The following is a 14,126-nucleotide window of genomic DNA, read 5'->3' as shown; positions in this document are numbered from 1 at the left end:
TTCCATTAGCGGGGGATTTTGAGGGTAGGCGCCCTTGTGGGAGAATGTGTTGTGTGTGTATTTGTATTGATGTGTGAGGCGAAGCAGGCGAGGGGGAACCCTCGGGCTGCTGTCTGCACCTCACAATCACAAAACTGAGAGACACGCTCCCTCTACGCTTGCAATTATACTCACACACACTTATAGAAGAAACACAGGCGCAGAAGAAAGACTTCAGTAATTCACTCCCGCTGGATGTGTACTCAGAGCGGCTGACATTTCATCTCAAGGGAAACAGTTCTCTCCAGCCCCCTCGCTTGAGTCAGGGCTGGATTACCCTGGTAAATTCCAGGTGATGGGGTACGTGAAGGGTACACGTGATCAGTATGCCCAATGTGACACTGATCAGGGTGAGTAATGTGGGCACTGTGAGAGGAACAAGCCGCAAAACATCCAATGCAATGGAGGCAACAGCTGCAAAAACAAGACTCTCATGGAACTGCTGTCGGTTTATAAAGACGATTGTGTGAATAGCTCCATTTTCCACTCTACAGTCACCCGTTTTCCATATGTGCTCATGAACACGTGTGCTACTTGTCCGGTGAAAAGCCTCAACTCAGATGACTGTTTGCTTTGGAGGAAATCAGCTTCCCCTGACTCCTGCCAGTAGAAAACCAGCTCTGATCTGCTGCCAGACCTGTCAAGAAGCCCATGCAGAAGAAAAAAAACATACCAATACAAACCGCACTGAGGTCAAAGTACGCTTAACTCATGCAGACTTCCAATGGGGGAAGACAGCCTTTCTATATACAATCTACAATGTCTTAATGCATTTTCAATTTGACTTGAGCCTTAATGGAGGTGGAAGTCTTTTCAAATAACACACTATTTGTAGTATAGAGTCTGTTTAGCTGTTTAGAAAACTAAATGGGAAAACAAAGTAACTTGCATTACTTGCAAAAGTAACTTGCAAAAAGTAGCTTAGATATTTCAATGTCAATTTAAAAGCAATGCATTACTTTACTAGTTACTTAAAAAGTAATCAGATTACGTTACTCACGTTAACCTCCCCAACACTGCACATGACTGTCTGTTGTAGCTTTATTTTTGTCCAGTTTGGTAACCAAACCAAACTAGAGCCCTGCACGGGCCTCAAATTTAGGCCCTAGCCTGGCCCGTGTCCGACAGCTTATCAGAATTACCGGACCGAGCCCGTCTTTCTTTCCCCCTTCTCCCAAAACAGCTTATAAGACTACATGTGTCATGTCATGATTATGAAGGTGTCATGTCAGTCTTATGCACACCCCTTCAAGTAAAGTGTTACCCAAAAAAGTTGTGGCCCGGGCTCAAATGCAGGGCTCTAAACCAAACCAGGCAGTTACTGAAGAGCACAGCCTTCAACTTTCACTTGAGCGTAGAAGGAGGTGTGAGGCGTTTCACACTATCTGTAGTATCGAGTCTGTTTTGCTGTTTAGAAAAAAAGGGAAAATAACCAAAACTGTCGAATTTTGAAACGACAGTACTTGTGCATACAGATTTATAGTCAATGTTAACGCAGTTCAAATGTTCAATTCTTACTTTGGTTGCTACAGCCCCTATAATTGGAAATTGATTACATTTGGCATGTGTGCTCAGAATGTCCTGTTCTCCACCTGTACCAAGTTTTGTGCAGTTTGGACACTGTGCTCTCAAGATACAGGCCAATTAGCCACTTTGGGCCGCATCCAAAATTATATATTGGCTCACATCTTCTTAAAAATGAATCAAAATTATTTGAGGCCTTTTGTCAGCCTCATGTGAGTTCTAAATGCTGGATGGAGTTTGCCAGAACCTTTGTGATGTGTCTAGTGTCATTTCACTAATGTACACTCCAATAACACACAACCATTCCATGTCAACGTTTTGTCACATGTGCCATACTGCAAATACAAATGTGAAATGCACAGGAGACGCAACTATTTCTTATTCTTCTTCATCAAGTCTATGGAAGACCATAGATCCATATCATAAAAATTGTGAAATTTGGCACATTGATAGAGGAGAATCTGGACATTAACCACAGCAATTTTAGAGTCTCTACCTCAAACCCTCTAGCGCCACCAACAGCTCAAATTTGGGTTAGAATTAGGACTAGAAACAATTTTTGGCTCAAAATTCTTTTGATTTTATTTGCATCTATCTAATCTAAGTCTAATGAATTTGCAAATAAATCTGAGATTTCCAAATTACCTTTATTCTTATATATCCTAATGAAACTGAGAACACATTTGTCAAGTTGGCAGACATAACTGAATGTATTGCTGTCCAATTAAACTCAAGGGACAATATTTCTGTATATTGTAATATAGTACATGGTATAATATTTCCATAAAGAGACTCAAAAATTCTTATTATTTTTGAAAAGATACATGGCCATTGTATTCTCAACTATATAGTCTACGTGAGTCATTTGTGCATGGACCTCGATAATTGCTGTTTGCGGCTATATTTCTAACAAAATATATTCCTATATATTCCACAAAATCTATATTCCTACACAAAATGCATGGAACTGATGTGGGAGAGCGCTAAAATAGATTAGCTTGTTGGAGTTTTCCTGTAGAAGGTCTGTTGTCGATCCCATGCCCAGCAAACTAACCTCCCACTTAGACTCTTGGAGATGATATAATGCCTGCCAGAGGGCCTTAGTGTTTGGGTTTTTTTGTTTTTTATTTTCTTAGCCCATTTCCATTAATATGGAAGCTGAGCAAAGGGTCACTAATCATTCTCATTCCCCAATGTTGGGGAAAATTATTTTTAAAAATAACGCATTACAATATTGCGTTACTCCCTAAAAAGTAACTAATTGCGTTGCTTAGTTACTCTTTATGGAAAGTAATGCATTGTTATTTTTGTGTTACTTTTCGTCACCTGGACTAGGCTTGCTTATTTGTTTTTTGATAACAAAATACCCAAAAGTTACATTTACAATTTAAAAAGTTTTTTGGCAACTGTAAAAGCCCTTTCACATAAAAAGCGAAATTAACTCTTTCCTCGGCAGTGTTTTTTTTTTTTTTAAGTTGCCAGCCACTGACAGTATTTTTGATAATTTTCACAAATATTTCATGGCACCCATAATTTTTTTTTGTATGAATATCTGAATAGTAATATGTGAAAAGAAAGAACATAGCCTCTACTTTTAAACAAACAATGCCATTTTATTCTAGCGTCATGCATTCTGTTTTAATAAACACTTGAATATGGGTAAGTTTCATTTTTTTAAAAAGCAACTTTTTGAACAAAAAAACAGAGAAATCGCGTTTTTTGTCAAAGACTATGTCTGGATCAGATTCAGATTGATGATCAAAACATAGATGGAATAAATCACTTCCATCAACACACCCAAAGCTTGCATGGCCCTATACCACTTCCTGGACTGACATTTCATGAGGTTATGTTTGGCAGTTTTGATCTATATGCTGTTTAATGTTTGACGATTGCGTTATTTTACATATGCATCTGCTTACATACACGATCGCTTGTTTCTGCTTCTTCTTCGTCGTGTTTTGATCCAAACATTCAGCACTCTTTCAGAAGATGTGTAATAGCTCCTTTTCCACTATTGAGACTATTTAGAGTTCCCACTTCAGGTCTTGGGAGATTATATGCTGTTGGGTATGTTCAGGGAGGCAATTACACTCTTATCTCCAGTGTTTTAAGTTTGTGAAAGTAGAAACAGATCTGGATATGAAGATATGGACTGTGTGGAGTAAAATATCCAACTGGCCGTGTTCCTGTAGTGCAGGCACAGCCTTCAAGGTCATCCACGTCAGGCTGTTCTCTCATACTGTTGGCTGCATTAAGAGCATTTCACCTGCTCCCGGCATCCCAGCGGCGCGACTTCCTCCCGGGAAACCAGGTGGAGCGTTAAAAAACCTCCACATATGGTGAAGTCAAGCTGCTGGGTGTCTGCTGTGGGGATAGCAGCTCCTAAAAGGCCCAGCTGGCTGTTGGAAAAGGGCTTCAACATTACTGCACCCCAGCAGCTGCCTCATTCACCAGAAGGCCATTTTAGACTCCTACTCAACACCCCCCACACAATCTCTCTCACAGACCGACTCTGGATCCAACAGATCATTTGGTCTTCCACTGCTGCTTAATCGAATTCCTCCATCTGGCCACAATTTTACAGCAGAACAGGGTAAGGTGCCTCCAACTGGATATTGTAGAGGGAGCCACCGGCTGCAGACAAAACATATATGTGACCCGTGCTGGCAAAATGAGTGGGAATGCGCACGGGCTAATTTTGAGCTACACGCAAAAAATTTAAATTTTAGTCGAATTTGAGGTTTTCATTAAAAAATACGTTCATTAAGCCCTCATCTAGCAATCCCAATGCTCCAAACAGTAAACATCTAAAAATTATCTTTATTTGTACATTGTCTGAGAGGAGTACCTTCTCTCCGCTCGCTTCTCATGCTGACTGTCATCCAAAGCGCACACATAAAGCTGCTTCCGACTGCACACGATCACGATAAATAGACAGAATTACAGTGTTTAAGTATTCGCACAAACATAATCTATTATGTCTTAGGTGAACATTTGGGGAACTGTTGGGGAAAAACATCTGATGTGTAACATTATATTAGATCTGTGCATTACAGTAGGTCTTAATATACAGGCCGTCTGTCTCATTAATGTTAATCTAACAATAAAAGAAAAGAGGGAATCACTCGCCGCTCACGATTGAACTGCTTTTGTCATTTTAATAATCAATTTATTTGTAGTGAATACACTAAAGGGATTTTTTTTTTACATTTGATTATTTGTTTTTCTTATTTGAATGCTTTTATTTAGATGCAAAATGAAAAAAGGTAATGCATTTTTTTTCTTTCTTATATTTGTATAGTTTTTTTTGCATCTGTTCCTATTTATAATAACAAAGATAAAATAAAAAAAGCTGTATCGTGATTATTAATACAGTAATTAATATAAAGAAAAGAACTGGAGGAAAAGATGCAATGTTGCAATGTAAACTTTAACTGGATTTTTCTTAAAATTGACTTTGCTACTCTATCAACGGATGTAGCTCAGGCATTTTCCCTCCGATTCCAACCAATCATACATCATTTTGAAGGTCTTTTACAGAGAATGAGAAAATAGAAATAACTCACTTTTTGAAAATTTGCTCATTGTGACTCATTTTGCCAGCACAGGTCACATATTTGCAGAACAACATACAGTATATTCAAAGACGGGTGACAAATTATAGGAAATTCTCGGGGATCCGGTGGCTCTGTTATGATGTCGGGGGGATTTTGTTGGCATGGGTTGGCTCCACTGGGCATGGGTCATATGTTATGGCCTTCATAGTCATCAGATCTCAACCCAATGGAAGATTTTGGACCAATGTGTTAGACATCATCAAAACACCAAATGAGGGGATATCTTTTGGAAGAATGGTGTTCCATTCCTTCTGTAGAGTCAATTCTAATGTGTCTGTTTTGGCAGTAGCTCAGAAACGCTGACTTCAAACTATATAGCAATCATTCGTAAAAAGTGAGTCTACAGTCTTTTTCACACGAGAACTATTTATGTTGCTACCTATGCATAAGAGCGTTCCAAACCTGAGGTTTCATCTCAGTTAGGACGTTGTCTTAGAAGGCAGCTGCCCATGTAGGCAGTAAGGCAGCTCACTAGGTTATGGAACTGAGCCAGAGCAAAAATGAGAGCAGACAAAAGGAGATGTCTTTTTTCTGCAGCGTCTCCAGGGCTTCACCCTTGATGTGGCGCATTCATCATCGCGCCTCCAATATCAGTTATTCAGCGGCTCGTCTGCTTACAGCAGAATTAATTTGAGCTTTAATTACTCTCATCGGTGGAATGCTGATGAAGGCAAGCAAACGGGCAGCTTGGGACGCCGCCGCACTCACTGCACTGCTTTCATACCACCTCAATTCCACACGGACACACGAGCTGGCAAACAACCGGCGGTCTCAGATACAGCCCAGAGCACAGGAGAGAAGAATCGAATGGCAAACCGTATATTGTAAGTGATTAGACAGACAGCCAATACAGCAAAATAAGCCCTGACAGGGTTATCAGAACAAGCACCCCAGTAATATGACAAACACACAATAATATTACAATATTTTTTTATGATCCCCTCCCTTATACTTATTTATTTTTATCATCCTCTTTTGCTGAATGGTCATTTAAATCTTAATCAACATCTTAATCAGTTTGTATTGCAGGTATTATACATGTAGAAGGATGTGTATGTGTTTATCTAAAAGGGTCTGGCCAAAGCAACACTCCCAGAAAAAAAAAAAAGCACAACCCTAAGGTACATAACCAAAGGTACAAAAGCTAAAAGGTGCATCATTGAACCTTATTTACCCCTAAATGGTACATATTAGTACCTTAAAGGTACATATTAGGAGTTTAGAAGTACATACAGTAATAATACAGTAAAAGTACATATTAGTAACTTTTGAAAGGTTTCCGCTCCAGTGACAGTTCTGTACATGGCTTCCAAAGAACATTTACTTGTGTTTTAGTTTTTTTTATATAGATCACTAAATAATTAGATTAATCAAGAAATACAATCTTATTAGCCTTTTTTTTTTAAGAAATGCATGAATAGTTGTAAGAATGCAATGCAATCTTGTGTTGGTATGAATGGATAGAGGAGTTCAAATAGAGCTCTTCTCCACTTATGATTGCTGTGAAAAACTACACTTTTTCAGAATCTAACTGTCTGTTAGTTGACTAAATGATTAGTCAGATGCACACATTTAAAAAAGTGTTCTAATAGGATGCATTTATTATTTTTTGAAAACACCTAAACAAAGTCCAACATAAAAGAATGCACGAGATCGCAAGGTGAATTTGCAAAATCTATTTTTAACTTGGCATTGTGTTTTAACGAGGTTCCTGTATCTCAAACAGCAGAGCATGGCGCCAGCATCAGCAAGGTCATGGTTTCGATTCCTGGGGTACGCATGAACTCATAAAAAGTATACCTTGAATGCAATGCAATTCACTTTGGATAAAAGTGTTTGCCAAATTCATCAATTCAATGTAAATGTTAAAAAACAAGCACAGACTGAATGCAAAAATGTCTGGCCATTAGTAGGGCAATATAGATATTAGATAGCCTACAGGCAGTTATTAAACTAACTACAGTGCGTAATAACAGAAATGTTGCCCATAGCAGATGAGTACAGATAGTACAGATTTGTTTCATTTTTAATTAAAATTATACTCTAGAGCAAAGTTGGCAGGGCAAATATTCCTATTCAAATCCATTTAACAAAAATGCAATTAAATGATGTTTATTCTGAACAAATTATGATGTTGATAATAGTACATGAAGAAGACTTGTGAGGAGGTCAAAGAAGAGAGCTAATGGTGTCATGTGGACAGAGATGGACTTTGCGCAGGTGGAGGTCTGCTCATGGGTGGATGCTCTGACTCCGGCTACAAAAAAAACCCTGCTTTAATGAACAGCTGGGTCACCAACGCTTGGCACCTTCATACTTCTTAATGATAATAATCATTACAGCGTAAGCATGTTTCCCCAAAGTCGGCAGAGTTAGCAGACACCGGCAGGCAACACTGCCATTAAGAAACGAGATGAAGAGTCTTCATCAGAGAAGTTCAGATGCTCAAACAAAATGACTCTAATCACTAATGAGATCAAACTGCAATTAACACTTCATGCTCTTAATGATGGGAAATGCTGAGCATGCCACGCTGGTGAACCTTGAAAATGACTTTAAGTTCTAAATGATTTCCCAAATGAACATACACTTGTTCCACAGTAATGTTTTGTTCGGGGGAATGTTTGTCTAGATACACGTTTCAGTAGATCTGAACATTTTAAGATGAAAGATATTACAACAACAAAGGCCTTCAGAAATTGCAAGGTGCACTATCTATATGCATATGCTTAAATTCAGGTCTAAACCCAATAAAATGCCTATTGCAGTAACGAGATGGAAAGGGGTGACCTGTCATATTTGTGAAAAAGAGATTTATTGTATGTGTTGCAAAGCCTGTGTGTGAACGTTTTCAGTGCAAAAAAAGCCAATGATCCATCACTAAATTAAATGTATTACTTAAATGATTCTAAATTTATAAAAACACACAAAAATCCTCCAGATGTGTCTAAATATGTCTGTTTAATTATTAAGAAAAAACCAATTGGATAAACCTTTCACATAAACACATAAAACATCTGAGCAACAGAAGCGTCCAGCTCCTTCTGTATCGCTCTCACTGTATTTCACAGAAACCTTTGTCTTGTGAATACAGCTGTCAGTGTGGGCATATCACAGGCCATTATCTGCCCCATCCACATTCATTATTGAAGCTAATGATCTGTTGTCCTCCATGCACCTCAGTGAAGGAGGACTGCATTAGAAATCTCTCAAGTTAATTAGTAATTAGAAACGTATAAAATTAATCAAAGAAAGAGAGTGTTTCAGGTTTGAGTCTCAAGGTGTGTGTGTGGGGGGAGAGGCAATATGGGTAATGAAATGCTGATGGTCGTCTTTCAAGGGCATTTCAACACCATGCAGCTACAAAACTAATCAATGGAGCTTATTTATGTATTTTGTATATGGGCGTTTCTTCAGCTACAGGCACTTTAGGCTCTATATGAACTTTCAAGAAACCACATTTTTAACACTAACACTATTCAAATCGTTCAAATGTATGATTATGTTCATAGCATTGGAATTAATGATGCTGAAAATCACATTACAAACATTTTTGACTAAAATGTATTACTGTTGTCTTGCTATGGGTAACTTCTTAGCTATTATTTTATGTACTTTTATGTATGAATTGAACCATATATTCACACATTAACAAACTTTGAAAAAATTGCTTGATTGAAAATGAAAAATATTTAACTATCCAGGTTATATGATATTAACTTTCATTTTTCACCTTCGGTTAATATCTCATATTTTATCTCACAAATGTTTTACACTAACACTTTCACTGTTGTCTCCTCTGCAATTAAAGGGATACTCCACAAAAAAATTAAATTTCTCATCCTCATGCCGTCCCGGATGAATATGACTTTCTTTCTTCAGGTGAACATGAATGATGATTTTTAGAAAAATAATATATATATATATATATATTTTTTTTTTTTTACTGTTTTTGTTAAAAGTCTGGGACAAGCTTAAAACAACAAAATCCCTGTCAGAAGAGACAAAGAAGGCTGAGCCAATTCAAAATGTGCTAACAGGTGAAGAGAAACTTCTTACCAAAATACTGACGTCTACATATGATGGTGGAAGGGTTTATATAAAAAGTATTCGCTTACAATACTGTATGTATAGGCTATGCATGTGCAAAATTTCAACTGATATCAATGTCTGTTCCAAGCCAACTGTTCCAACTCAACAAAAAAAAAAGCATTAGCATAAAAAACAATTATAATAAAGACTAAGTTGCTTTGATAAACGTTATGGTACATATGAAGATAAAGCTCCATAGGGTATTCAGAAGAAGTTCAGCTCAAGGTGTTGATTTCTTTTATAGCCAGGTCAGTTATAAACCGTGGTGCTGGGAGCTGGGAAAGATCTGGCGTGTGTCCACTGGTTTGAAGCACCTGAATCTTATTAGAACACTCTGGAACATTCCACAGGGTTCCATGACTGCAGCCAGAGGGCATCATGAAGGACTTCAATGAGAGAGTTCACTAATCAGCATCCTGTTCACCAGCAGAGCCCAGGGGGCCACAGCAATAAGAAAAACAAGAGAAACCAAACTGAGCCAAGAAACGCCACAAACACAGAGACCTCTAAAAATCTACAGAATACATATCGAGTCATGTGTAACAGTCGCTGTGTGCCCTTGTGAAGAAGTACACATCAGCACACATTTAAAGAAAGTACTTCTTATGGAAATCGGGGCATAGAGGAGAAACAATAATGTACAGTATGTGGAAAATAATGTGTTTTTTTAACTTTAAACCGCATAAACACATTTCATTACACCAAATACACAAAATAATGTTCTTTTTAGCAGCATCATATGACCCCTTTAAAATAATATGAATGGATAAGTACTGAATGTAATGTTTTCAGACAATGAATGTAAACGAATGTTTACTACAATAAAAATTTATTATAGTTTAAATATATATTAAATGCAGTTAGTTGAGTTTTTTTTGCCCTCTTAAATAGGACTTGAGTGCATCTTTATGTGTAAATTCACAATGCATTTTATTGTTTTTAAAATGTGGTTAAAGTGTACTGCTGAATTTACTGAGAAACATTTATGGTAAACTTACATATATTTTTTAATATATTATATATATAATTTTTTTTTCACCATGAATTTCTTACTGAGTGAAAGGTTGTAAAGAAATATTGTAAATAAATGCTTTTTTTTTTTTTTAAATCTGACTGGCATTAATGAATCAAGCATTTATCTGATGATCCATTTAAATAAAACTAACTCACTAGCAGGACACGCTACACACCACAATAAAGGTCATCAATAGTAATGTCTCTCCACTGCTCTGTTTATCCACTTCATTCCTCTTCTTTATTCAGAGGATTTTCTCCTCTTTCCTTTCAGCAGGACATCAGCCCACAGCGCTGCTTCACACAGAGTGGCCTGCTGGACAACAAATGTGCATCCTACACTGCTCCAAGCCTGCACCAACTGCTCTCTGCCATCCACCTCACCCACCTTCCTCTGGCTGGGCCGCCCAGGCCATTCGATCCCTGCCGCGCGCAGGAGCGACACAAGGCTGGATGTGTTTGCTGCTTGAGCGTGAGCCACTGTAATCAGCCACCCCCACCTCACGCCACATGCAGGGCGCCCATGTGTGACCGTCCTTGAGAAGGTGGCCCACCAACTTGGCAAAAGCTTTAGAGGAGGATGGAAATTTGCCCTTTTTCCTTTTGCCTGATCTCATAAAATCTGAAATATGTTAGGGTTATGCTGACATATCAAGGATCATTGGCTGGATCATGCACATGAGTCAAACCAAAGGAAGCCTTTCTACATCTTCAACAAAAGACTAACCAACTAAACAGCAAATCTGGATTTGGGCCGATCACGCTGTGAGTTTCTATCCGCAGGGCTCAGTGCTCCTGTGGCCAAGATCAGTCCCTACTGTCCAGTTCACACCTACCTCCACCTCCTTACCTTATCCGATTGCCTTCTGGAAGATGTCTCTGTGGAAATCAGCAATATTAATGACTGTGAATCAAATCTGCCAGGAAAAAACGCACAAAGCACACCTTTTTATATTTACGAACCACAAGGCCAGGTTACTAGGACCTACTGGCTTTTGTGCTCATGTTTAATAGCATCCTATTCTCTACATATTTAGAGTTATCGATGGCAATAAAGCAAGGACATGTGCCTAGAAACAACACCCTGAAGAGCATAGCACCCGCTCCATTACATAGGCTAATAATGAAGAAATATTGTAAATAAATGCTTTTTTTTTTTTTTAAATCTGACTGGCATTAATGAATCAAGCATTTATCTGATGATCCATTTAAATAAAACTAACTCACTAGCAGGACACGCTACACACCACAATAAAGGTCATCAATAGTAATGTCTCTCCACTGCTCTGTTTATCCACTTCATTCCTCTTCTTTATTCAGAGGATTTTCTCCTCTTTCCTTTCAGCAGGACATCAGCCCACAGCGCTGCTTCACACAGAGTGGCCTGCTGGACAACAAATGTGCATCCTACACTGCTCCAAGCCTGCACCAACTGCTCTCTGCCATCCACCTCACCCACCTTCCTCTGGCTGGGCCGCCCAGGCCATTCGATCCCTGCCGCGCGCAGGAGCGACACAAGGCTGGATGTGTTTGCTGCTTGAGCGTGAGCCACTGTAATCAGCCACCCCCACCTCACGCCACATGCAGGGCGCCCATGTGTGACCGTCCTTGAGAAGGTGGCCCACCAACTTGGCAAAAGCTTTAGAGGAGGATGGAAATTTGCCCTTTTTCCTTTTGCCTGATCTCATAAAATCTGAAATATGTTAGGGTTATGCTGACATATCAAGGATCATTGGCTGGATCATGCACATGAGTCAAACCAAAGGAAGCCTTTCTACATCTTCAACAAAAGACTAACCAACTAAACAGCAAATCTGGATTTGGGCCGATCACGCTGTGAGTTTCTATCCGCAGGGCTCAGTGCTCCTGTGGCCAAGATCAGTCCCTACTGTCCAGTTCACACCTACCTCCACCTCCTTACCTTATCCGATTGCCTTCTGGAAGATGTCTCTGTGGAAATCAGCAATATTAATGACTGTGAATCAAATCTGCCAGGAAAAAACGCACAAAGCACACCTTTTTATATTTACGAACCACAAGGCCAGGTTACTAGGACCTACTGGCTTTTGTGCTCATGTTTAATAGCATCCTATTCTCTACATATTTAGAGTTATCGATGGCAATAAAGCAAGGACATGTGCCTAGAAACAACACCCTGAAGAGCATAGCACCCGCTCCATTACATAGGCTAATAACACTGACAGCTGAGCGCAGATAACCCCGTAGCCCCCTGTTTCACTGCATCTTTACAGATGGCCATTAACAGGAGAAAGTGGGCCCTTTTTTCAAGGGAAAAGATATTTAAAGCTTCTCAAATCAGGCCTTTGTTTTTTCTCTTTGCAGTTTTGGCACATGCTGGTTTATAGGAAATTACGGTCCAGATTTACACATACTTGATGGGAGAATGCAACAAGAACGCGCTTCAGCAGAACCAATTGAAAACTAAAAGCTTCTATATCTATTGAGAAAAACTGAACATGCTTCTCTCAAGCATAGAGGCAATTCTGTTCTGACACATTTTCTTTTTCTATAAAACACACCAAATCATGAATAGGGATGAATAACTTAATGAATAAAGAACAGGAGAGAAGATAACCACATAAGACCCTTGACTAAATCTGTTATTTTCCACCCTGAAATTTTGTTTCCTGTGGTGTTTTTAGTTTTTTCCAAACTGAATTATTTAAAAGCATTTAAGTTTTAAAACCCTGTTTTATCCTTTACTATATACAAGAGTCATATTCCTGTAATACCATTAAAGGTGTAATAAATAAAAAGACCCAAATGGCAAACAAGTTACATGGTCACACTTAACAGCAATACCCAAAATTGGCATTGAAATTGAATTGACAAATGTTTAGCCACTTCTTACAGATCCAATTAAAACTGTCTTACCTAGCATATGATTAGCCACATGGACCTGAATTTCCCATTTACTGTAGAAGACCATCTGACACTTGATGCACTGGTAAGTCTTATTCTAAACAGTGGGAAAAAAGAAACACCAAATAGAAATTAATAGTTTTGGACAATGATGCTGAAACAAGAAAATACATGTCCCCTTATAAATGTGCTTTTGCACTTCTTTTGGAAACACTTTATTTTGATGGTCCCCCACCAATGAGAGTTAGTTGACATGTAGTTGCAAAGTTACTTATAGTCAACAGAATGTCTAAATGAGACCATCAAAATAGCCATTATTATGTAAATGGTACAACCCAATAAAAAATCCTTAGCAACAACAATTATCACTATTAAAGGGTTAGTTCACCCAAAAATGCCAAAAAATTCTGTCATTAATTACTCACCCTCATGTTGTTTCAAACCCGTAAGACCTTCGTTCATCTTCGGAACACAAATTAAGATATTTTTGATGAAATCTGAGAGCTGTCATACGTATGAACAGCATACGTTGTTTACGTCCAGCGGATACTCTCCAAAATGGCGCTACAGGGTGATGCGGAGGAGAAGAATTGTTGAATAAAGTCGTTTTTTTTTCTTTTGCACACAAAAAGTATTCTCGTAGCTTCGTAAAATGACGGTTGAACCCCTGATGTCACATGGATTATTTTACCGATCTCCTTGCTACGTCTCTGGACTTGGGAACATTTCAGTTGTATTGCTGTCTGTGCAGGGTCAGACAGCTCTCAGATTCCATCAAAAATATCTTAATTTGTGTTCCGAAGATGAACGAAGGTCTTACGGGTTCGAAACGACATGAGGGTGAGTAATTAATGACAGAATTTTCATTTTTGGGTGAAGTAACCCTTTAATGTTAGTGTTCTTTCTCGTATGCCACAATGTTCAGATTTGACAGGGAACAGCAAAAGTGTTACT

General features: G+C 38.6%; 1 protein-coding gene across 3 annotated transcripts in view; it reads right to left on the bottom strand.

Annotated features, from left to right (window-relative positions):
* LOC107705137 (zinc finger protein 521) overlaps nt 1-14,126 on the bottom strand; it is a 115,606-nt gene that overhangs the window by 43,552 nt on the left and 57,928 nt on the right. For 2 of the 3 annotated variants that reach the window (XM_016508291.1, XM_016508292.1), the window contains one exon: nt 13,185-13,269. In XM_016508291.1, the coding sequence (XP_016363777.1) occupies nt 13,185-13,269 (85 nt within the window). Of the gene's footprint in view, nt 1-9,516; nt 9,692-13,184; nt 13,270-14,126 lie in introns of those variants that run through there. The other variant, XM_016508293.1, reaches the window with a different exon arrangement.

This window comes from Sinocyclocheilus rhinocerous, unplaced genomic scaffold (genome assembly GCF_001515625.1).
Source record: "Sinocyclocheilus rhinocerous isolate Xijiao unplaced genomic scaffold, SAMN03320098_v1.1 scaffold173, whole genome shotgun sequence".
In the NCBI taxonomy this organism is placed as follows: domain Eukaryota; kingdom Metazoa; phylum Chordata; class Actinopteri; order Cypriniformes; family Cyprinidae; genus Sinocyclocheilus; species Sinocyclocheilus rhinocerous.
Note: the sequence above shows the minus strand (reverse complement) of the source record. Positions and strands in the feature narration are given on the sequence as shown.